At 59.9% G+C, this 23198-nt stretch overlaps 1 protein-coding gene across 1 annotated transcript; it reads left to right on the forward strand.

The window, feature by feature from the left end:
* The first annotated feature begins 313 nt into the window (after window positions 1-313).
* On the forward strand, window positions 314-21299 carry THOP1 (thimet oligopeptidase 1). The gene is made up of 13 exons (XM_030298031.1): window positions 314-444; window positions 3155-3367; window positions 6068-6216; window positions 7541-7648; window positions 10129-10231; window positions 13051-13211; window positions 14623-14758; window positions 15208-15574; window positions 15921-16122; window positions 18639-18825; window positions 18984-19112; window positions 20186-20322; window positions 20813-21299. Exons 1-13 carry the CDS (start codon window positions 429-431, stop codon window positions 20966-20968), a joined length of 2064 nt encoding a protein of 687 aa, XP_030153891.1. The 5' UTR covers window positions 314-428; the 3' UTR covers window positions 20969-21299.
* The last annotated feature ends 1899 nt before the right edge of the window (window positions 21300-23198 follow it).

Below are 23198 nucleotides of genomic sequence, written 5' to 3' on the forward strand. Positions count from 1 at the left end.
CAAGCACGGATTAACACTGAGGCTGGAAGCCCAGACAGAGAACTACCGGCAGAAAGAACCGCATGCACACAGATTTTGAAGCAACCTCTGTGTGTGGTTTCCATGGAAACGTCCCTCCCGGGCCTCCCCGGAGGTTCCTCCCTCTCGCCGCGAGAGCCAATGATGAGCAGGGAGGGCTCCAGCGCGTGCGCAGAGTGCGATAGCGTGCTAAAGCCCCGCCACGGGTGTGTGGGCGGTGCTGGGGGCGCGCGTGCGCTCTGTTCTTCGGCGCACGCGCGCTCCCAGCATTCAGCGGGCGCGCGGGCGGCGGGCACCTCAGTCCCGGCTGCTGCGGCCCCTGAGCGGACCGAAGCGGCAGGTCGCCGCGGCTGAGGCGGACCGAGGCAGACCAGGTGGAGGAAGGGATCGCCGGTGCACACCCGCCCGCCATGAAGCCCCCCGCAGGTACTGGCTGGCGCGAGGCGGGGCCCCGCTCCCCGGACCCCGGCATCCCCTCCAGCGTCTCGCCTCCCGGGGTCGCGACTTGGGCCTAGGACCCGAGCCCAGTGACCCCCGAGTGACTGGAGCCTGGCGGGGATGGGTCGGTGAGCCGGAGATCCCGTTCCCTCGGCGGCCGAATGAATGGACCAGCTTTCCCAGCGCTTCACTCATTCAACAAACTCCAGGTCGCGGCCGCTAAGGGCGGGTCGGGCCCAGGGGGTGCCGACTCCAGGGGAGACCCTGAGTTCTAGGCGGAGTTCCAGAGTCGGAGACAGACGTTCAACCAGCAGGAAAGCAAGCGAGCGCCTTAGAGAGTGGTCAGTGGTGGGGCTGAGGGCGGTCCCGAAGGGCTTCTCGGAGGAGGCGGCGTATCAGCCAGGACCCAAAGTGGAGAAGCGGCGGTGCCGCCAAGACCTGCGTGAGGCCTGTCCCAGGTGGCCGGAGCTGCGAGGGTAAACGCGTTTGCGTAGCAACAAGTCATTCTGGCTGGAGCACAGCCCTGGAAGGGCAAAGGGCGTCGTGAAAGGGTTTTTGTTATGGGAGGGATAGGATGTGCGTGCCGGATTATAGAAAATTCCCCGGGGGTCGTATGATGCCTCCTGGCATTTTCTCTTGCCGGTTTGTCTTCCCCCAGTTCTTTCTCCCAGCTGGCTGTGACGATAATTGCATTTAATGGTAAATCACAACTACGGTTATTCGGGGAGTGTTGTCTGCCTTGTGTGCTGCAGGGTTGTTAGCTTGGAGACCCGGCTCGGGGGTGGGGATCTGTAGATACTGCAGAACGGGAGCGTCTGCTCCAGTGTTTCAAATCCTAGCTCCCTCCGGGAAGTTTGGCTGACAGTTCTGGCTTACACGGGTCTCCCACCTTTCCTGAGCGTCTGGAGCCCTCGGCTACCAGTTAACCCAGATCCACAGCTTCTCTCTGCGGTTCTGAAGTCCAAAATGCTCTGCAGGCACAAAGATTTTCCGTAAGCTCGGAGCAGTCACGTGGCCAGAATACCTGGCCTGTCTTGGCCTAAGAGACTTTTTTTTTTTTTTCTCCCACGTAGCAGATGTCAGTGGTCCTCAGCTGGGGAGATCGTGCCTCCCCAGCGGACACTGGGGCAATGTCTGCGGACATCTGTGATTGTCATGACTCGGGGTGCTCCTGGCATCGAGTGGATGGGCACCAGGGGTGCTGTTCAACACCGTACAGTGCCCAGGGTGACCCCCGCCCCAGAGCGTGACCCAGACACAGGTGTTGATAATACTGTTAAAAGCCCTGTCCTAGGGATGTCAAACACAGCACCCTGCGAAGATCCGTCCCCCTTTGTCCAGGACCACTGTGGCCCTGCTCCCCTCCCCGCCATGCTGGAAGGGAAAAATGGGGCACAGGTGGGTGTTTCCTGGAGCGGCTTCTGCGTTTTCTGCTGGGGGCTCACACAGGACAGGCCTCTGTTCATTAACTCGACAAGAAATTGGGGGAAGGTGTAGCCGTCTGAGCCCTACAGGTGCTACAGGGATGCCAGCAGGACATTCAAGAAAGAAAGATTGGCAGGGTCGGGGCTCCGGGCAGAGGGGGCAACCTGTGGGAAGGCCTGGGAGATACCTTGAAGAAAGCCAGTGTGCCTGAGCGCAGGGAAGTTGGCAAAACCAACTGGCCAAACCTGCCGTGCAGGACCGACCCAGTGGAGTCGGGATGATCTAGATCAGGGGTCAGCAGACCAGCCTGTAAAGGGCTAATTAGTTCAGTCTTGGCAAGTCACATAGTCTCCTTCTTCGTCACCTTTACCTTATGGGCTGTGCAGAGACAGAATTTGCCAGCCTCTGATACAGACTCCAGTAAAGGTTGGACTGTAATCCTGAGTGTAGGTGGAGCCCTGGGAAGGGAAAGGGGCAGCCCCACCTGCAAATGAGATGTTGAGAAAGGTGGGGTGCACACAGTCTACTAGTTCGCAGCGTTGGAGCTGAAGTCCGACTGCACGGGCTTGAGCCCCCGCCTCTGCTGCTTGCTGGTGTGGGATCGTGGCACGAGACTTGCATTCTCCAAATCTCAGGACCCCCGTCTGTAAAATGGGGGCCACGTAGGTCCCAGAGTACAGAGCTGTGAATTCAGTGAGGGAACAAAAGCAAAACATCTTTACCCTGAACACCACCCAGCAGTTCCCGTGACGGCAGTTCTAGACCATAATCTCTTATCCAAAAATTCTCGTGGTAGGGATGTTCAGGACTCGGGAATTCCCCTATTTTAGGTAAGTAATATGGTGCAAACGTCACAGTACGACAGGGGACGTCGGAGGTAGTCATCAAACAAATTAACCCCGTGGAGTGCAGGTGTATGTCAAGCGTCCGCCCCAGCCGGCCGATGTGGGGGCTGGGTCATCATGGGGCATCCTAGGTGCTTGGGGGTGTTAAGCAGCATCCCCAGACCCCACCGCCCGATGAAGTAGCATCACTCTCCCGTCGTGACAAGCGCAAGCATCCCCACAGGTCACCCGGTGTCTCCCGGGTGCGGAATCTTCGTGTGCTTTAGAGGATCCGTCAACCTGTGTACCCCCATAGAGCCCCCGGTCCTTGTCAACCTGCATGGGGAAACGGTGCTCCTGGCCTTGCCCTCCAGCCCCTAGTTACACTGACCCTAATTCTGCCCTTGAAGCAGACACATTCAGTGTGGGCTTCTGTCTTCTCTGTCTAGCCTGTGCCGGAGATGCCCTGGACACAGCGGCCCCGTGCTCCGAGGTGAACTACCTGCGGTGGGACCTGAGCGCCCAGCAAATAGGGGAGCTCACTGTGGAGCTCATCGAGCAAACCAAGCGTGTGTATGACCAGGTGGGCTCCCAGAAGTTTGAGGACGTGTCCTACGAGAGCACCCTCAAGGCGCTGGCTGACGCGGAGGTGTCCTACACAGGTAAATCCAGGTCGGGACCCAGGCGGGGAGGCGGAAGCGCCCAGCCGCGGGGGAGGCGGCCTACTCCCCAGAGGCCGTAAAGGACCCCTCGGCCAGGCCAGGGCGGCCTGGAGGGCTGGTTCTCCTACACACCCTACTGCACTCGTGGCCTGGCATGCTTAGTTCTGGGCTGTGTCATCTGAGGGCCCAGAGCGGGACAGCACGTGTGACCTCTCTTCTCTCCAGGAGTCAGCTCGGGTGCCAGCCCCGAAACCAGAGCCCCTTCTTACCCCTTTCGTGTCACAGGAGAGCTTTGTTTTCTCTCTGGGCGACTGAACTTGGACCCCTTTGCCTCTCTTCTCCCCGCTGCCTCCCCCCTGTGCTTTGGGTAACCTGATGCCGTCAGGTGTCCTCATCACCACCCACCTGGATCCTTGTCTTCCCCTTGGGGTCTGTTTGCTCCCTTTGTGAGGGAAGGATGAGGTGCTCGGTCACATACCTACAGCCCTGCTTCCCAGAGCCCCTGTGTGGAGGTTGATGGCAAGGGGACAGAAGACCAAGCAAGTCTTGCGACGGAGAACTCCGAGCCCCCGGATCTCTAGCACAAGTCCTTTTCCGGGGGGCCTTTGGGAATCCTGGCAGCGGGGTTCTCCAGGAGCCTCCTGTGCGGGGTGTGCCAGATGGCAGGGGCTGCTCCGCTGCCTTCAGGCAGTGTGCCTCAGGCTCCCCTTCCCGCCTCTTTCCAGAGAGGCTCGCGGGCATTGCCTGATGCTAATTCCTGCTGCTTGGGCGTGGCCCTGCCAGACATCATTTAGTCTCTCCCCCACTTCACTCCCGCAGGCTTTTATTTCTGTCTCCTCTCAGTAGCCCACGGAATTTTAGAGGAAACTAAGACCGGATCGTGGCCTTCCCCCCAGCCAGCCCCTCTGTCTTTCCACTGCCCTCTGGACGGAGGCCAGGGTCCTTGGTGGTGTTCCGTGTGCTGCACGGTTCCCCCTTTCTGACCCGCCTCTGCACTTTGTGCCTGGCCACGTGGCCTCGCAGTTGCTCACGCTGTCCCATCTCGGGGCTTCCCACACCCCCCGCTTTGCAGGATGTTGGGCTTCTCTGTGATCACAGATTAACCCCCCGCAGGAGCCCCTTCCTGCACCCCCTCTGCTCACACAGCTGCCTGCATTGATCTGACAGCATGCACTGTTTTGTTGTCGTGCTTGGTGCGATCACAGGCGCTTGTGAGCCTGTAAATCCCAGACGGACGGATGCTGTTTCTGTCTTTTCACTGTCCCCTCTCGGGCAGCCAGCGGTAGGCCTGCCCTGGGGCCCCGGGCATGACCAAGCTGCGATTTGAATGCAGCTCTTTCCCAGAGTATGTGCTTTTTAAAACGTAAATGCTCTGTTGAGATCTGATTTATAGACCTTAACGATTTGCTCACTTGAAGCCTACGTTTCAGTGGTTTTTATAGTCACTTGTCTAAGCATCACTATGTTCTAATTCTAGAACATTCTGCCATCCCAAAGGGAAATCCTGTCCCCATTAGCAGTCACTCCCCCTCCCTTCCTCAGCTCTTGGCACCCACCAGCCCCCTTCCCATCTGTGGATGAGCCTGTTCTGGACATCATACACACCTTGACTCACACACCTCATGTCTGGTTTGCTCTGAGCAGTGTGTGTTCAGGGTCCGACCACGGGGCAGCAGGTGTGGGCGCCTCGCTCCTGTTTGCGGCCAAGTGACTTGCTGTGTGTGCCAGACACGTGTGTCTCCGTGCACTTTTGATGGGTGTTTGGGCCGTTTCTACTATTTGGTGATTACTGGGCCTGCTGCTGTGCATGTATGTGATTTCTGTGTGATCACATGTTCTCGTTTCACGAGGGTGGGTGCTTGAGAGTGGGGTGCTGGGTCAGGTGATACCTGTTAAAGCTGATGCTCTTATGGGGCGCCGGGTGGCTCTGTTGCTGAAGCATCCGACTCTGGATTTCAGCTCAGGTCATGATCTTGAGGTTGGTGAGGTCATGCCCCCTGTTGGGCTCTGTGCTGAGCACAGCCTGCTTGGGATTCTCTCTCCCTCTCTCTCTGCCCCTCCCCTGCTTACATGCACCCTCTCTTTTTCTCAAAATAAATAAGCTTAAAAAGAATTGAGAAAGAAAGTTAAAGTTTATGTTGTTATGGCTACTCACGCTTCCTTTATTTATTTACTTAAACGTTTATTTTTGAGAGACAGCGTGAGCCAGTGAGGAGCAGAGAGAGAGAGAGACACGCACAGAACCTGATAGGCTCCAGGCTCTGAGCTGTCAGCACAGAGCCCAAAGCGAGGCTCAAACTCATGAACCGTGAGATCATGACCTGAGCCAAAGTCAAATGCTTAACTAACTGGGCCCCTCGGGCCCCCCCCCCTCCCCCCCGCCACGTTCCCTTTATTTAACGAAGTGTTAGCATGCTCTGTACATTAGAAAATTGTTTATGAACGTAAAGTACTGCTCTCAGCAGCCGTGGCTCTTTCCTGGGCCGGAGCCACTGGAGCCTGTCCCCATCTTGTGAGGTCCCCAAGAACATGGGTGACAGTGTTCCTTTCTTCCAGTGCCCACCCCAGGGCCCGGCGTGGAGAGTGTTCACGGAACATGGAGACACGCGGGTGGGCCACGTGCCGGGCCAGGGTGAGGTCGGTACTTGCCAGTTTCTACCCGGGGCCCGTTTTCACACCTGTCCTGTTTCCCTGTTTCAGTTCAGAGGAATATCCTTGACTTCCCCCAGCACGTCTCTCCATCCAAGGACATCCGGACGGCCAGCACAGAGGCAGACAAAAAGCTGTCTGAATTTGACGTGGAAATGAGCATGAGGCAGGATGTATACCAGAGGATCGTCTGGCTGCAGGTGAGGGGACAGCGACAAGCCCAGCGTCCGCTCAGCCCTGGGACGCGGCTGATGGGGCACGCACCAGGCCCGCTGGAGGTGGAAGACGGGGGGTGGGGGGTGGGGGGACAGACCGGTGTCCAGGTGGCACTGGAGGGCCAGAACCTCTCTAGATGTGATCGTTCTGTTCCTCAGACGTTAGAAGGTAGAGGGTGAGGAGCCCTGTGGGTCGCTGGTGGGCATCGCTGTGTGACAGCGTGAGTGCACTTAATGCCGCCGAACCATGCGCTTAACAGTGGCTAAGGGGGTAAGTTTTATGTTGTATTTTACCACAATAAAAAACGTGAAAAAAATGGCAGAAGTGGGGAGGAATGCAAAAAATGAAATATAAAATGCCTAAAAAACCTTTTTTTTTTTTTAACGTTTATTTATTTTGAGAGACCTAGCGTGTGCTCTCGAGTTGGGGAGGGGCAGAAAGAGACAGAGAGAGACAGAGAATTCCAAGCAGGCTCCTTGTGGTCAGCACAGAGCCCAGCGTAGGGCTCAAACTCATGAGCCGTGAGATCGTAAGCTGAGCCGAAACCAAGAGTCAGACGCTTAACTGACCGCACTCACGTGCCCTGTGCCTGGGACTTTCTAAGCCTTCCCTCCGTCCAGCGCATCTTTTTACTTTCCTGACCTTGTTGGGTGCCCCGTAGAGCTATCGTCCTGCCTCCTGGGCCACGGCTGCCGATGTCAGAAGCGGACCGAGATGATTCTCTGCTCGTTGTCTTAGCACCTGCTGCCGTGTCCCCTCGATGGCAGGAAGGCACACGAGTGTGCTTTGGTGCACGGACAGGCGGGTGGCCTGGGGAAGCACAAGTGGTGTCTCGTATTTAATTCTCGTTTGAAGATCTTTGCGGGTCAGCGTGCAGCGGGAAGAAACAGCTCGGAGAGCGCCTTCCTGTACTTTGCCCGGTTTCCCCCTCGTAGCGTATTGCAGAACCGGTCAGTGTCACCACCGGGTTAAAGACCTTGACGCAGCCCCCCAGACTCATTCCCACGTAACTGTTCACCAGGGGAAGACCCTCTGGGCTGCTCTTCGTTTGGGCTGTTCCCCGCAGGCGTTTGTGAACAGGTGTCGTGTGACCCCAGTCTTCATTCTCTGGGACAAACGCCCGGAGTGCAGCTGCGGAGTCGGGTGGTAGTCGCACGTTTTGTGCCAAACTGCTCTCCTGGGCGGCTGCCCCATTTCATGCTCCCTCCGGTGATGTTGGAGTGAGTGACCCAGTTTCCCTGCTGCCTCACCAACATCCAGCAGCATCACGGCTTTTCGTTGTAAACAGCTTTGATTTTCTTACTCCAGGAAAAAATCCAGAAGGACTCGTTGAGGCCAGAGGCAGTGCGGTACCTGGAGCGACTGATCAAGCTGGGCAGAAGGAATGGGCTCCACCTGCCCAAAGACACTCAGGAGGTGAGTGCCAGCTGGGGGGGGTGGGCCCCTGCGATTGCGGGCACCGCCTGAGTCCTGGTGTGCGCTCTGTTGCCTCGGTTCCGGGCAGGGCGGTCTGTGTGGAGCAGCTCTCTCTTTGCACCCGTTCTGCCTCGGATCCTCCAGGGTCCTGGTGAGGCTTTCCTGAGAGCGTGACGCTGCCTCGGCCGCGGGGAGAGTGCATGGGGCAGGTGGCAGGGCTCAGGGGTCCTCTCCGTGACTTGGGTGCGATGGCAGTAAGGAGAAGCTCGCTCTGGCTGTGGGTCTCCTGTTCTCAGGACTCTGCTGCGACGGCATGGCTTCCTTCTGACCCCACACGGGGGGGTGGCGGGGGGTGCCCGCACCATGCAGTCCTCCGTGATGCCAGCACCCAGTTCTGACCCGTGTACACGGAGGTAGTGTCAGAAACCACAGCATCAGGGCTCGGCCCCTCCACGCCGCCCCGACGTGAGGCACCGGCCACAAGTCCAGGGTGTCCCTTGGTTCTGACCGACCGGCACTCCTCCCTCGGGTTTAATTCGTTCGACAGAATGGCTCAGAGAACTCGGGAAAAGCTTACTTGCCCTTACTGATCTATCGTGAAGGGTACCACTTAGAACCGCCAGCTGGGAGAGAAGCGCAGGGCCAGGTCGGGGAGGGGGAGGCATGGAGCTTCGGTACCCCGCGTGCTTCGCCCTCATGGGCACCTCCACGTGTTCACCAACTGAAAATTCCCTTAACCCTGTGCCTTAGGGCTTCTGTGGCCGCCACATCACTTCAGCCCGACTAGTCACTCCATCTGTGACTGACTCCCTAAGTAGGCAGGAGGGACTTCCTTGGCCATCCGCCCCCATCCTAGGGGCTTTCCAAAGGCATCTCATTAGGTTGCACTCAAGTGTGGTGGAAAGGGCTGGTAAGAGATAGCACAGTGTTCCCCACACCTCATCTCTTGAGTTGTTTCAGTGTCGTGTTGTCACTAATTCCAAGGGTTTAGGAGCCGTGTGCCAGGAATGGGAACGAAGACTGCATACACGAGTTGCTCATCAAAAGCCCCAGTCGTGGATGGCATCGCCTGCATTCCCGTCTGGGGCAGAGGGCGAGCAGGGCTGCACCTGCCCCCGTCCTGGGTTGATCGCTGGGGGTCTCTGTCCGCTCCACTCCCTTCCCATTTTCTCTGAAGGCCCCGCAGCCACACAGAGGGGATGGCCGGGGCGTGGGCTCTGGGCTGGCTTGTTTGCACATGAGGCCTACATATGGGTGAGCTGGGTTCCATCCCCTGGAACTGGCCACCCTTAGGAGAAGCCCTCCCTCCGGGGTCAGCAAGGCCCCCGATAGGAAAGCACCAGGGCACAGGAGACAAAAGACACAGTTAAAGCAGATACCAGATCCACACCCAGAGCTCAGTGACCGTGTCTCTCTTGTCACTTAGAACTGATTCTACCTTCTGGTTGGAGAATCAGGGAAATGAGGCGTGCTTGTGGTTAAAACCAATGCTGGTAAGACTTGAGTCGAATTCCATCTTGGAACTGTGGGATCTGGAATCCAGTGTGGTGTCTCAGCTTCTGTGGGCGCAGGTGATAAACTCAACCAGAACAACAGAAGCACAGTTGTACTTTTTTTTTTTCCCTTAAGTAAACTTTATGCCCAACATAGGGCTTGAACCCATGACCCCGAGATCAAGACTCTCATGCTCCTCCGACTGAGCCACCCACGCACTTGCAGGGTTGTGCTTAAAGCTTTGTCGTCACGTTGTTGAAAGTCCTGACTGTGACTTGAGAGCCGCTGCACTGGGAGGGACACGGGGGGCTCCGGGTGGAGGAAGGACACTGGCCGTGGGCTGGATGGGGACCCTGAAGCCGAAGCCGTGCCTTGTTTCCTGGGGCGCGAGCTGTTTTCACGCCTTAGAACTTTGATTGGCACGGCCGCGTGTGGTTTTGTGAGGCTTCAGCGAGATCAGGAAATAAGTGGAAGTGCCCAGCGCAGGGTCATGGCCAACGGAGGCTCAGTGCACCCATGCGGGCTGGTTCTGAGCCCGGGTCTCACCCGAGGAGCCCCCAGGTCACTGCACAGCTGTCAGCCACACTTGCCCGGCACAGAGCAGCTGTTATGCCCGAGGCCTGGGCTGGGCTCCAGGGCCCCCCCTGAGGCAGTGGTGGGCAGATGTTGTGGTCCCAGGGCACACCCCCGCCCCCATCAGAAGTTTCCTCCCTGAGGCTTAGCCCCGCTCCTCTGTCAAAATATCCAAATGCCTAAGCTGCAGACTCTGAAGGGAATAGGGTCCGGAAGGCTCTTGGCTGGGGACGTACAACAGTTGGGGACGCAAGCCCGAGGTCCCCGGGGTCACCGAGGCCGCTCGGCATGGCCGGTGGGTATCTGCGTGCAGACGGCTCTGCCTGCTTTTCCCGCTTCTCCCACTTCTCCTTGCAGGGGGGAGCCCCCAGGCCCGGAGGCTGTGCTCCTCACAGCTGTGCTCCTCCCTCCAGAAAATCAAGAGCATCAAGAAGAAGCTGAGTCTTCTGTGCATCGACTTCAACAAGAACCTGAACGAGGACACGACCTTCCTGCCGCTCACTCGAGAGGAGCTGGGTACTGGCCCGGGGCCTGGGGCGCGGGGGGCGGGGGCGGTGCTGACCTCCCACAGGCTTCCCAAGTTGGAGGGGGGGGGATTTGTGTCTCACCGCCCTGGGGAGGGGGTTTCTTCACTTGGAGCGCTCAGCACTTTGGAATCAACGTTTCTAGATCCTTCCTTGGGCAGCGGCAGGAGCGCTGGGTTAGGCCGAGGAGGTCTCAGCCGCAAGGCCCCTACCTGCTGCTCTTCCCGCTGTAACCTTCCGAGGGGCTGGGCTGAGTCCCGGCTGATGGCTGCTCCCAAATCCGGCCGGACGTGGGCGTTTTGAAGGGAAAGTTCAGTTTTTACTTTTTTCCCCTCTTTCCCCAAATGTCTACTTTGGAAAAATTTCACAGCTGGAGGAAAGTTGCAGGAACAGCCCGGTGGGCAGCCCTGTGTACTCAGCCTGTGCCGGCCCCCAGCTGACGTCGCACGTTCCGTCCGTTTACGTGGACGCTGCTGCACGCATCCTTTTCGCCGTCAGACCCCTGTCGGCGGCCTCGTGAGCCTTCCCCAGGACTGAGGCCATCCTTGGCCCCTCCGTGTACACCTTGCACTTGGGAGGTGGAGCCCTGAACAGCAGACCTCCCAGGAGACCCGTCTGGGCTTCCTTGCTCTGCTGTCCCAAGGACGTGCCTTTTTTTTTTTTAATGTTTATTTTTTATTTATTTATTAATTAATTTATTTATTTATTTATTTTAACATTTATTTATTTTTGAGACAGAGAGAGACAGAGCATGAACAGGGGAGGGGCACAGAGAGAGGGAGACACAGAATCTGAAATGGCTCCAGGCTCCGAGCTGTCAGCACAGAGCCTGAAGCGGGGCTCAAACTCAGGGACCGTGAGATCATGACCTGAGCCAAAGTCGGATGCTTAACCGACTGAGCCCCCCAGGCGCCCCTTTAATGTTTATTTTTGAAAGAGCGTGTGTGGGGGGTGGGGAGGGGCAGAGAGAGGGAGACCCAGAATCCCAAGCAGGCCCCAGGCTGTGAGCTGTCGGCACAGAGCCTGATGCGGGGCTTAAACTCCTGAACAGTGAGATCGTGCCTGAAGCCAAAGTCAGATGCTTAACGTATGGAGCCCCCAGGTGCCCCCGAGGACACTCTTTGTGTTTGCTTCCCAGTCAGAGTCAGGTCAGGGAGCATCCTGTCTTTACAGGCTCCTTTCTTGCTGAACCACTCCTCAGCTGTTCACGAAAGTGTTTTCTTCCCACCTTTCCTGCCGTGGACACTTCTGAAGAGCCCAGGTGGGCGGGTTTGCTGCCGCCTGGGAGAGCCCTGCCAGGGGCTCGGGGACCGGGTTTCCGACCCGTCCCCTGTGAGGCGGTGAAGCGCTGTGACAGTGGTCCTGTAGCGGCCGTCTCGGGGATGGGGGGCCGGGGGCTCGGCCTGGCTTCCAGAGGCCCCCGAGGGCAGCTTTCTCTTAGGGGTGCCACGGACTCGAGTCTCCTGAACAGGGGCTGGCAGGTCCCTCGGCGCCGTCCTCTGTCGCCCTTCGTTCTGGTTCAGTCCTTCCTGGGGCCTCGGGCGGCAGGTCCCTCCACGTGGACCCCACGTTTAAGGACAGATGCCCGCCATGTTTCCCGGGCAGGGGAGGGTCCTGGGTCTCTGGAATTGGGCAGACGAATCTGCTCACCCACGCCATCCACTGGGCCGGCCTCCCGTATAGGTGGCCGGGGACCCCCGCGGAGCTCTGGCAGCCGTGGGACGGGCGGGGCAGTGACCAAGGCCAGGAGTCTGGTGGTGCTTGTTTTCTTCCGGTTGCCAAAGAGGCAGTCGGTGTTCAGTTACAACAACGCCTCTATCTCTATATCCCCCTCCCCGAGTCCCAGCTGCTCTCCCAGCTCTCAGGCCCCCAAGAGGCGCCTTGGGGCTGCTGCTGCTCACGCCGCACCGTGAGGGGAAGCTCCTGTGGACAGGCTTCCGACCCCATCGTTCCTTGTGTTTGTCCCTCACAAGTCAGCTTTCCCTTCCCCACTTGCTAGATTTATCAGCAGTCAGCGTGGACGGGGCCCGTCATTCAGTGGGTTGGGGTCTGCTGCGGTCTCTGTTAACTCGATGCTCAAGATGGTCTCAGTGCAACCGCGAGAGCTCCTCCAGGTGGAGGTGTCCCTGTGTTTTCTCGAGCAGCTTCTTTGGGACTCGTGCCCCAGGCCGTTTTGTCCTTGCCCTGCCTGATGTCTAGAAACAGCTGTGGGTGCCGGTGTGCTCACTGCTCCCAGGCCCTGTGGCAGAGTAGAAACGGGCGTCTGCACGCCTGTGTTTACACGCCGAGCCTGGAAGCTGTGCCCTGCCCGGCCCCGTCCACCCTGCTCCAGAGCGTCCCTTCCCACCTGTACTGAGGTGAGGGCCCCAGCCTGGCCTTCAAGGAGGTGTGGGCAGGTCAGAGCCAGGGGTGTGAGGCCTTGGCCCCTGGAGATGTTCAGTGTGAGCTGCAGGGGTCTGGGGTGGGGAGCTGGGGGCGGAGGCTGTTGCAGAAGTGCGGCCACCGGGATGGCGAGGGCCGCAGGGGTCATCTGTCCTCCGCAGGTGCTGCTGTCCAGGGAAGGGTGAGGGAAGAGACTGCAGCCCCCAGAAGCCCTCTCTGTCCAGGGTTGAGCCGAGTGGCGCTGCTCCTCCCTGGGAGCCTGGTGGGAAGGGCCGTAGCGCCACATCTTCCAGGAGGGGCTGAGGGTGGGGAGGCCGGGCGTGACCCCTGCAGGGCGTGTCCCCTGTAGGCTCCCGTCCCCGCCTGTCGTGTGGGAGGGAAGCCTGGCAGCTTGTCGGGCCCTCAGCAGCCCTGGTCTTGTTCCTGCAGGAGGGCTCCCGGAGGACTTTTTGAACTCACTGGAAAAGGCTGGGGATGACAAGTTGAAAGTCACCCTCAAGTACCCACATTACTTTCCCCTCCTGAAGAAGTGCCACGTGCCGGAGACCAGAAGGAAGGTGGAGGAGGCCTTCAATTGTCGGTGCAAGCAGGTGCGGAGGCCGCACCCGGGAGTCGCCAGGCCTATGCTCTGGGCCAGGCTCGGTGGCTGGCAGGCCGTCCGTGTCCACTGCTCCCAGGCCTTACGTTTGCTTGTCCCTGTGTCTGGTGGTGCTCCCCGGGCTCGAGCTCCCTTGTTCTGTTTTGTGTGGTGGCCTGGGCCCTCGAGCTGCAGCCCTGGGCGTCTTCGCCGCTCAGACACCTGTTCCCACACGGACACTTGTGTTTGTTGTCCCCGCCCCAGCGTGGCCTCGGTCTCACTCCTCCTGCTCAGTGTGTGTAGCAGGTGACGGAGGGGCCCTTCGGCCTCCGTGGGGACACCAAGGTGCTTGCGTGGCTGGGGGACGGGAGCCGCCGGCTGGAGGCTGAGCCCCTTACAGGGTGACAGGGAAGCATGTGCTCAGGTCCCGTGTTCCCTGCTTCCCGGACTGAAGACCGACCACGCTGGCCTTAAGGAAACGATGTTTTCAGGTCACCTCCCTCAGATCGAGATGTGGCCCTAGAGAAGCCCGCTCACACAGGCGGGGGCTGCAGGAACGGGGGTGGTGGCTCGTGGAGGAGCCGGGAATTCTGGTTCTGGTGGGGACGTGCCACTTCTGGGGTGTCAGCAGCAACTTTATACTGTTGAGAGCAGAGCTCTCAGGTCTGTGATCAGGACTGGTGGGGTCGACATCACCTCGTCCTCGTGGCCCGTCCCGCCCCCAGCCTCGACCCCTGAGCCCCCTGGTCAGGAAGGTTTCCACTCAACTTCCTGCTTGTGGACCTGATTGGTGGGAGCATTCTGTTTTTTGTTTTTGTTTTTTTTTAATATTTGGCAGAGGGGCAGAGAGAGGGAGGCAGAGAATCCCAAGCAGGCTCCGCGCCATCAGCGCAGAGCCCAACGTGAGGCTTGAACTCATGAACTGTGAGATCATGACCTGAGCCCAAGTCCTGGGTCGGACGCTCACCCAGCAGCCACCAGGCACCCCGTGAGCGCTGCGTTCTGCACAACCCTCTCTTTCCCTTGGAAACGAGTCCCATGCGTTTCATTTTGTGTTGGTCCCGTGAGTTTGGTTGGCTGGGTCAGCCCCTCGGAGGTGCCTGGGGCCAGGCCTGGACCGGTGGGGAGCTCCCCGTGCACACCCCCCGAGGCTCTCCTGCAGTCCCGGCCCCATGTTGCTCTCCACTCACGGCCTCAGAACCCCTCACAGTTTACGCTCTTACTGGGTCCAGATGAGACTTGAGGGTTCATAGAGACTCAGGCGTTATGGCAGGGTCACGTGGCGGGCACCGAAATCTAGGCCAGGGAAAGGAGGAGGGAAACGAGCCAGCTGGGTCCTGGCGGTCCAGAACTGTGCTGGCCACGGGGCCCAAGTGGGAGTGGTGGGCCCGGCGCCCACAGAGCTGGTTGCTGGTCGGTTCTAGGAGAACTGTGCGATCCTCAGAGAGCTGGTGACCCTGCGGGCCCAGAAGTCCAGTCTGCTGGGGTTCAGCACGCACGCCGACTACGTCCTGGAGATGAACATGGCTAAGAGCAGCCAGGTGGTGGCCACGTTCCTAGGTAAGCCTTGCCTCCCCTCAGCCTCCTGCCATGGGTTCCAGGAGCGGGGTTTGGGTGGTTCTTGACTGCGACGTGCAAACGCCTCGGAGAGCCGTGTCCTGTCCACCCCAGAGGGAATCCCAACACCTCCCTAACCCTGTTCAGCCTCGAGGGGCCCCAGCCCAGCAGCCAAGCATGGGGCTCTGGGGTGAGGCTGAGTCCGCCTGGCCCTGTGGCTTCCTGGCATGAGCTCTGGGCCAGCGTCCCCACTGTGGCCATCCTTTCCCGCTCGTGGACGGGGCAGAGCCCCCCTGGCTGCTGAGGGCGATGTATCACCCGTGTTTGAGTTGTGCTGGCGGCCCGGGCCTTCCTCCCGGGTGGGGCGCCGGGGCCATCGTGCCGCGGCCTGGGGCCTGTGGGGGCGGCCGCCGCAGAAAGTATAGCCTTGCCTTCCCCTCTGTCCTCCCCAGACGAGTTGGCCCAGAAGCTGAAGCCCCTCGGGGAACAGGAGCGGGCCGTGATCCTGGAGCTGAAGAAGGCCGAGTGCGAGAAGCGGGGCCTGGACTTCGACGGGCGCATCAACGCCTGGGACATGCGCTACTACATGAACCAGGTGGAGGAGACCCGCTACAGCGTGGACCAGAACCTGCTCAAGGAGTACTTCCCCATGCAGGTGGTCACCAAGGGACTGCTCAGCATCTACCAGGAGCTGCTAGGGCTGACCTTCAACCTGGAGGAGAACGCCACCGTGTGGCACGAAGATGTGAAGCTGTACTGCGTGAGGGACTCGGCCTCCGGGAAGGTCATCGGGAAGTTCTACCTGGACCTTTACCCGAGGTGCGTGTGAGCTGGGCGACCCTTCTCTGAGCCTCAGCGTTTCCATCTGTGAAATAGGTTGTGTCCGCCACAGCGCGGGGCCAGGTGAGGGGCCGGGAACGTTCACCGTCCAGGGAGGCGGGTGGGTGCCCGGGAGGTTCTGCCCGAGTGGGGGGGGACGGGTGGTGGGGCAGGACCCCCGCTCCTGAGAACGAAGCTCGAGCCTCTCGATCTGTCCAGTCGTCCGGGTTGATTAGGGGCTGCAGAGTCAGAGAGTGGCGGAATCGGGGACCCTTATGGGCCTCTCTGGGCCAGCTGGGGGATGGAGTAGGTCCCTGGCTGGGCCTGACACGGCCTCCTTCCCCAGGGAAGGGAAGTACGGGCACGCGGCCTGCTTTGGCCTGCAGCCGGGCTGCCTGCGGCAGGACGGGAGCCGCCAGATCGCCATCGCGGCCATGGTGGCCAACTTCACCAAGCCCACCCCGGATGCCCCTTCCCTGCTGCAGCACGACGAGGTGGAGACCTACTTCCATGAGTTTGGGCACGTGATGCACCAGCTCTGCTCTCAGGTGGGTGCAGGGGGCGCGGGGGCGGGCGGTGCTTCTGGTTAGCGGGTCCGGAGGCAGCCTCCTCCCTGGTGGAGTCTTCCTCTGATGTCCCCATGGCCACAGTAATGCCCTGTTGTGCCACTTTCCAGCATGGAGCCCTACAGATGGCCGGCTTCATGGGTAGCAGCAGGGGCTGGGGGTCTGACATCAGCTGTCCAAGGGCCGGTTCCTCGTGAGGCCGCTCTCCTCGGGGTGCAGACGGCTGTGTTCTCCCCCTGTCTTCATAGGGTCGTTTCTCTGTGCATGTCTGCGTCCTCTTCTATTTTTCTTTTTTAAATATTTATTCGCGTTGAAAGTTTGCATGCGTGTGCACAAGCAGGGGTGGGGCAGAGAGAGAGACAGAATCCCAAGCAGACTCCATGGTGTCAGTGCAGAGCCCGGCGTGGGGCTCAGTCCCACAACCATGAGGTCATGACCTCAGCCGAAATCAAGAGTTGGACGCTCAACTGATTGATTGAACCACCCAGGTGCCTCCCTCATGTCTTATAAGGACAGCGGTCGTTGGATTAGGACCACCCCAGTGATGTCATTTTAAGTTGAATACCTCGGTGATTGTTCACCAAGGTGTATAGCTGCCAACCAGATGTTTTGGAACATTTCCATCGTCCAGAAAGAGTCTTCACGTCCCTTAGTTGTCCCCACTCCTCCCCCGGCCCCCACGAGCCCCCTTCCCGTCGGTGGAAGAACCTGTTCTGGACGTTTCACATACGTGGACTCACACCCTGTGTGGCCTGTTGTGTCTGGTTCCCTCCCTGAGCGTCGTGTGTTCAGAGATCCTTACGCCGGGCAGCGGGTGTGGGCGCCTCACTCCTCGCGGCCGAGGGACATGTGTGTGCGTGGGTAGAGCGCTGAGAAGTATCTTTTGAGCAGATGTTGACTGTCGTGTTTTTCTCTTTCACGTTTTGTATCTTTGTGTCTTGTTGAAGAAATCGTTTTCTAACCCAAGACACTAAGTTTTTCTCCTAATTTTCTAGAAGTTTCAGTTTCAGCTCTTTGTGTTGGTCTGTCGTCCACTGTGAGTTAAGTGTCGTATGTGGTGTGAGGTTGGGCGTCGGCCCTCACCTACAGCAGCCACGCAGGGCACAACCAGTGTCTACACAGCACTAGCCCCGTGCACCCTGGTCTCCTTGTCAGCTCTGCTCACGTGCCCTCTTCCTGCCTCTGCGCTGTGCTCTTAGTGGTTATTTCCCAAAACTAGAACTCTCGTGGCTCCCTCATTTCCTTCAGGCCTTTTCGGACACACGTTACCACCATTCAGGGTTGTGTAAAGTTGCCGCCAACACGGAGTTCGCGGATACTGAGGCACCGCTCCTGGGGGAGCACACAGGTCCCTGCGAGCCTCTGGTCATGACCCACCGATATGTAACCTCGCGTTACGTGTTTCTGTTGAAAGACACCTTTCCTGCGTCGTTGCCGTAACACTGAACTCACGGCCGACGGTGCTATAGCTCGTGCCTGAAGGAAGGGCCTCTGACCCGTGTGCTATCTCGGCACGTCACGGCCTTCTTGTGCTCAGGAACACCAGATAGTGCTTCAGCGTGACAATTGGGATCCGTTTCAGGCAGACCACCTACAAAAACAAAAACGCAAATAAAAAGGGGGGGGGGCTCTTGGTAGTTGATGAAAAGGACACTGGTTTACAGTCAGAGCTGAAACCCAAAGGCAGAGCATCAAAGGGTCACAGGGTGCCGCAGGTGTTGGTTTTGGGTTGAAAAGTTTAGCAAGTAGGGGTGCCTGGGTGGCTCGGTTTAGCATCCGACTTCAACTCAGGTCATGATCATACAGTTCATGAGTTCAAGCCCTGCGTCGGGCGCTGGGCTGACAGCTCAGATCCTGGAGCCTCCTTTGGATTCTGTGTCTTCCTCTCTCTCTGCCCCTCCCCCCACTCACATATGGTCTCTTCTCTCTCTCAAAAAGAAATATTAAAAAAAAAAAAAGTCTAGCAAGTAGGTGAGGTCACAGAGGTTGTCAGTAATAAGGGCAGCGTGTGCCTCCCCCAGCCCCGCACCGTTGCCCTGCTTTACTCTGGGCCGGGCAAGGACTCGCCCAAGGTCGTGTGGCTCATTTGGCTGCCGGAGCCAGGTTCTAGCACTACTTGACCAGGCGCTGTGTTTTTCAGGAAAATTTCAGACAAAAGTGGAGACAACACCGGGTGCCTTCCCGTGTTGCCTTCCAGATCCCTTCGTTTCCGGGCCAATGCCTTTTGGAGTGTAGGGCTTTTTGAGAGCAGTGGCTTTATAGGTGGAAGAAGGGAGCATAGGTGGCCTTCAAGGGTGGGCATGCTCCCCGCCTCCTCATGTACTGGGCTGACAGCCCTGCAGGAGCCTCAGGTTTTGGGGCCTCGCGCAGCTGTTGTCTGCTCGCCCTGGTGTGCTTGTTAGGGGGGCACTGCATGCCCGTGTGCCCAGGCAAGGCCAGTGGGCAGGAGCAGATCGGGCAGGGTCCAGACCTTCCTGCGGCTCTGTCCGCCCATGCAGGCGGAGTTCGCCATGTTCAGCGGGACGCACGTGGAGCGGGACTTCGTGGAGGCACCTTCACAGATGCTGGAGAACTGGGTGTGGGAGAAGGAGCCGCTGCTCAGGATGTCCCAGCACTACAGGACGGGCGACACCATCCCCCAGGAGCTGCTCGACAAGCTCATCAAGTCTCGGCAGGCCAACACAGGTGCCCGCGGGGGGAGCTGCTTTCCTGCCCAGGCCTCTGGGGGGAGAGGGAGTCCTTCACGCCTCACCCAGTCAGGGCAGGCGTGTGCCCTCATGGGTTTTCTCCACCGCCTGGTCAGGAGCACAGAGCCAGCCTCCCCATCTCCTTCCACCCGCCAGGTCTCTTCAACTTGCGCCAGATCGTCCTGGCTAAGGTGGACCAGGCCCTGCACACCCAGACGTCTGCAGACCCAGCTGAGGAATATGCCCGCCTCTGCCAGGAGATCCTTGGGGTCCCAGCCACACCAGGTAGCTGCTCGCGAGCTGGGCCCACCTTGGGGGTTGGGGCTCAGCCATTCCCCGAGTTGGAAGGATCTAGTGATTTCTTTTCTTTTTTTTTTTTTTTTTATGTTTCTGTTCCTTTTTGAGAGAGACAGTGTAAGCGGGGGAGGGCCCGAGAGAGAGGGAGACACAGAATCGGAAGCAGGCTCCAGGCTCTGAGCTGTCAGCACAGAGCCCGGAGCGGGGCTCGAACTCACAGGATGTGAGATCATGACCTGAGCTGAAGTCGGACGCTTAACCGACTGAGCCACCCAGGCGCCCCGGAAGGATCTAGTGATGTTTGAAGGGAGTCAGGCCAATTTGTAGGCTGCAGCTGAGGCCCAGGAGGAAGCACACGGCTTCAGGCCGGCCGCGGGTGCGTGTGGGCAGCTCTGCCCTCTCTTGCTGTCCCTCCTGCTGCTCAGGCCGCGTGCTGCTCCATCGCCACTGGCACCTGTGCCCTCCGACTTGTCGCTTTGGAACAAGCCTGGAAAGGTGCGGGAAGCACCAGGGATTTCACACCCTGGAGACAGTAGATAAAGTATTAACGCGTATGCTCGTCCGTCAGTAGCACAAATGCTCGGATTGATATGATTGAAGATAATCGGCCTTTTGGTGTAGGGCGTGTGGCGTTGGTTTATTCCATAGCGTGTAGAAAGTTCCTTCAAAAAGCTTTTTTATTTTTATTTTAGAGAGAGAGGGACAGAACGCGCGTGCGCAGGGGAGGTGCAGAAAGAGAGAGAGAGCGAACCCTGAGCAGGCTGCAAGCTCAGCACGGAGCCCCACGTAGGGCTCGACCCCATGACCCCGGGATCGTGACTTGAGCCGAAATCAGGAGTCGGACGCTCATCCGACTGAGCCACCCGGCGTCCCTCCTTTTGCATAAACTGTTGAGCGTCAGCAGATAGTGGGCAAAGATGTATTTCCCCGGGCCAAGTTGTCCAGCTCCTGCTTTCTAGAAGTGTCGGGCCAGTTCTCCTTCCGGGTGTGCGGGGGTCGTCTCTCATGGGGCCTGGGGGAGGCCTGGGGCCGCAGTGAAAGCCGCACCGCATCTGTCCCAGGGACCAACATGCCTGCGACCTTCGGCCACCTGGCAGGTGGCTATGACGCCCAGTACTATGGCTACCTGTGGAGCGAGGTGTACTCCATGGACATGTTCCACACGCGCTTCAAGCAGGAGGGTGTCCTGAACGGCAAGGTGAGGGAAGGCCGGCCGCTCACTGGGGCGGGGGGGGGGGGGCGGGGGCACACCTGCCCGTGGAGGGAGCAGGTGACCTTTCAGCTCTGCTCCCCGCTGCCCAGGACCAGGCTGGGAGAGCCGAGGCACCTGCTGGTCTTTGCCAGGTGCTCGGCCCTGAGGGGCCGCCACCCTAACCCTCCCGGGGCCGGGTGCTCAGCCGGCTTTCCAGACCTGTGTTTAGCCACCATGGAGGCTTGACCACCCGTGTTGTGGGGCTTGGCCTGGGCCTCACTCCCTGTGCAGATGAAGGGCCCCGAGGAGTTTCCGAGGACGGGCTTCCTGCACACGTGTGCTTGCGCACAGTCACGCACACGTGCTCACGAATGCACGTGCGCTCGTGCCCACGCGTTCTCTCTGGTGCTGATTCAGGCTCCCACAAGCCCGCTTGTGGCTGGGAGAGGGCAGGGGAGGGGATGTGCGAGGGCTGATCTGGGTCTACTCCCAGCAGGTCGGCATGGACTACAGGAGCTGCATCCTGAGACCTGGCGGCTCCCAGGACGCCAGCGTCATGCTGAAGCTCTTCCTGGGCCGAGACCCCAAGCAGGACGCCTTCCTCCTGAGCAAAGGGCTGCAGGTGGACAGCAGCGAGCCGCCGGCCTGCTGACACGCCAGGGCTCCGAGGGCCCCAGGCCGCGGGCTCAGCCCCGCCCCAGCTCCCGCCGCCCGGGAAACGGGGTGCTTGCTGCTCAGGGTGGGGGCGGGGGTGGGGCGAGGAGAGGCGCTGTTCGCCCTCCCTGTTCGTTCCCCGCGTCCGGTCTCCACAGGCCGCCCTCGGTGGCCGGCCCGGGCTGGCGAGGTCTTCTCAAGGTGCCTGGAGAACTGTGAGCAGTCGAGCCCGCCACTTTGTTGCACTAACCCGTCCCTTCCCGGGAAGTTTTCTGAGTGAAAAATGGTTCTTTGAAATGCAGCCATTAAAAACAGAAAAAAAAAAAAAAGAAAAGAGCGAGACTGTCGGCCTGGTCCCTGACTCTGTCCCTCCTGCCACAGAGGAGCAGGCTGTCACAGGTGGATGGAGCGCTTATGGCGCTCTGCAAGCCCTAGATGTGGTTGTGATCAGCCCCCGGGCCAGGGACCGCTGCTCTGCGTGAAGTGTTCTGGATGGTGATGGGTGTGGGTCTCTGGGAGCTGGTCGAGCTGTCACAGCGCGTGCGGGGACAGGCCTGCGGAGGAGACTCGCGGCACGGGTGTGGCCATACCGCTCTCCAAGCTGCTGCCGGCTGCCCCCTTTCCTGTGCAGCCCACGTAGGACCAAGCTCAGCCCTTCCTCGGAGCCGCAAGGCCAAGACCGCCCACCCGCCTGTTTCCATGCAGGGGGGTGGCTGGAGCATGCAGCGAGCCGCGGCCCGCCCTCCGGCCCCTGAGCCAGCCTACTGGGCAGAGCTCCTGTCCCCACCCCTTGGACACACTCAGGGATTTGTGATGTGACGGCTTCTGATTAGCGGGCACAGTTGCTGGAAGCCAGGCTGTGACCTTCTGGTCCGTGTGACCTTGAGTAAGGCATATGTGTGGCCCTCTTGGCCCAGCCCCGTCTGGCTGGTGGCAACGCGGCCAAGTCTCGGTAATGGCCGGGGGCCTTCCTGGGGCCTCTGGTAATTGTTCAGGACGCCTTAGGTCATGCTTTCTGGTGGCAGTGGGAATTCGGAAGGGGTTCTTGAGCAGGACGGGTACGTATCCCGCCTTCGCTTGGTCTGGGCCATCCCGTGTTTGCTTCCCTGGTCTCTGAGCTCCGTGGGAGCCCTGCCGCCTGCTCCTGAATGGTCCCCACCAGTCCTTTGCCCCTTGCAGAGGGAACGGTCAGGGGAGTGGGGAACCAGGCGGCTGTGTCTGTCGGGCCCCCTTGCCCGCCCATCCTCAGCAGGCCCGGGCTGGGCGGCTGTGGCCTGGACTGTGGCATCCGCCCTTATGCACACCCAGCTCGCTTCCTGCTCCCACCTCTGTGCGGGGACGAGGGCCCGAAGCTCGTGTGCCCCTGGCTGGTGGGTGAGCCCCTGGCGTGTGAGGGCTCTGCTAGGAGGGAGGGGGTGAGACCCATCTGAGGCTGCTGCTGCTTACTCTTAAACCATCTGGGGCCCAAGGAGGCGCAAAGACACCAACACAGATGAGCAGGGCTTGCTTCAGGGGCCTCTGGCCAGTGGTGGTCACGTTGGGGGGCTGGGGCTCTCTTTCCTGCACAGAGACCCCAGATGGCCGCTACCTGGTCCCTGTGCAAAGTCCAGGTGGGGTGCCGGCACCCCAGCGGCGTGCTGGGCAGTCGGGGGCCGGGGAGGGAGGATGCCCAGGCCTCGGGGGTCCCCGGGTGGGCAGATGAAGGGTTGGCACACGGGGCCCGCTCGGTGCTGCCTGCCGCCCGCTGGCTGAGGGCCGCTGGCTTTGTGCGCCCGCACCTGCTCTCGAGGTGCGTTCGGGACGCTGGGGAGAGAGAGCCGTTGGATCCTTCTGGTTGGTGGGCTGGAGCAGCCATCTTGACTCGCCCTCCCCTGCGGGCTGTTGCCGGTGGGGCGTCTCAGGACCGGGGTCGGGGTCCACACCTTCCTGGGCATCCCCATCCAGCAGCAGCAGCCGGAGCCAGCAGCCCGGCGAGAGATGGCCCGGTGCGGCCTCGCTGGTGAGCACGGCTTGCTTGTCTGGGAGCCCGCAGGTGGATCCCGGGCTGGATCTCGGGGCTGCACTGTTGCATGAGTGGGGCCCCAGGCGCACTTGGGGCACAGGCTGGGCCAGGTGGGAGCCCGTGTGACCTGGGAAAGCAAGCTGACCTTGGCTGCTCACACACCCCGAACTTCCCGTGAGCTTTCCTGACGGCCCCCCCGCAGCGTGTGAGACGGGGTGGGGCTCTG

The sequence above is a fragment of the Lynx canadensis genome, chromosome A2 (genome assembly GCF_007474595.2).
Source record: "Lynx canadensis isolate LIC74 chromosome A2, mLynCan4.pri.v2, whole genome shotgun sequence".
NCBI lineage: Eukaryota > Metazoa > Chordata > Mammalia > Carnivora > Felidae > Lynx > Lynx canadensis.

Excerpts from the sequence above, each read along its gene's own strand:
- THOP1 (XM_030298031.1), top strand. Across the intron at positions 3,368-6,067 it reads CGCGGAGGTGTCCTACACAG|TTCAGAGGAATATCCTTGAC; the intron begins GTAAATCCAGGT and ends TCCCTGTTTCAG. Across the intron at positions 18,826-18,983 it reads GTCTCGGCAGGCCAACACAG|GTCTCTTCAACTTGCGCCAG; the intron begins GTGCCCGCGGGG and ends TCCACCCGCCAG.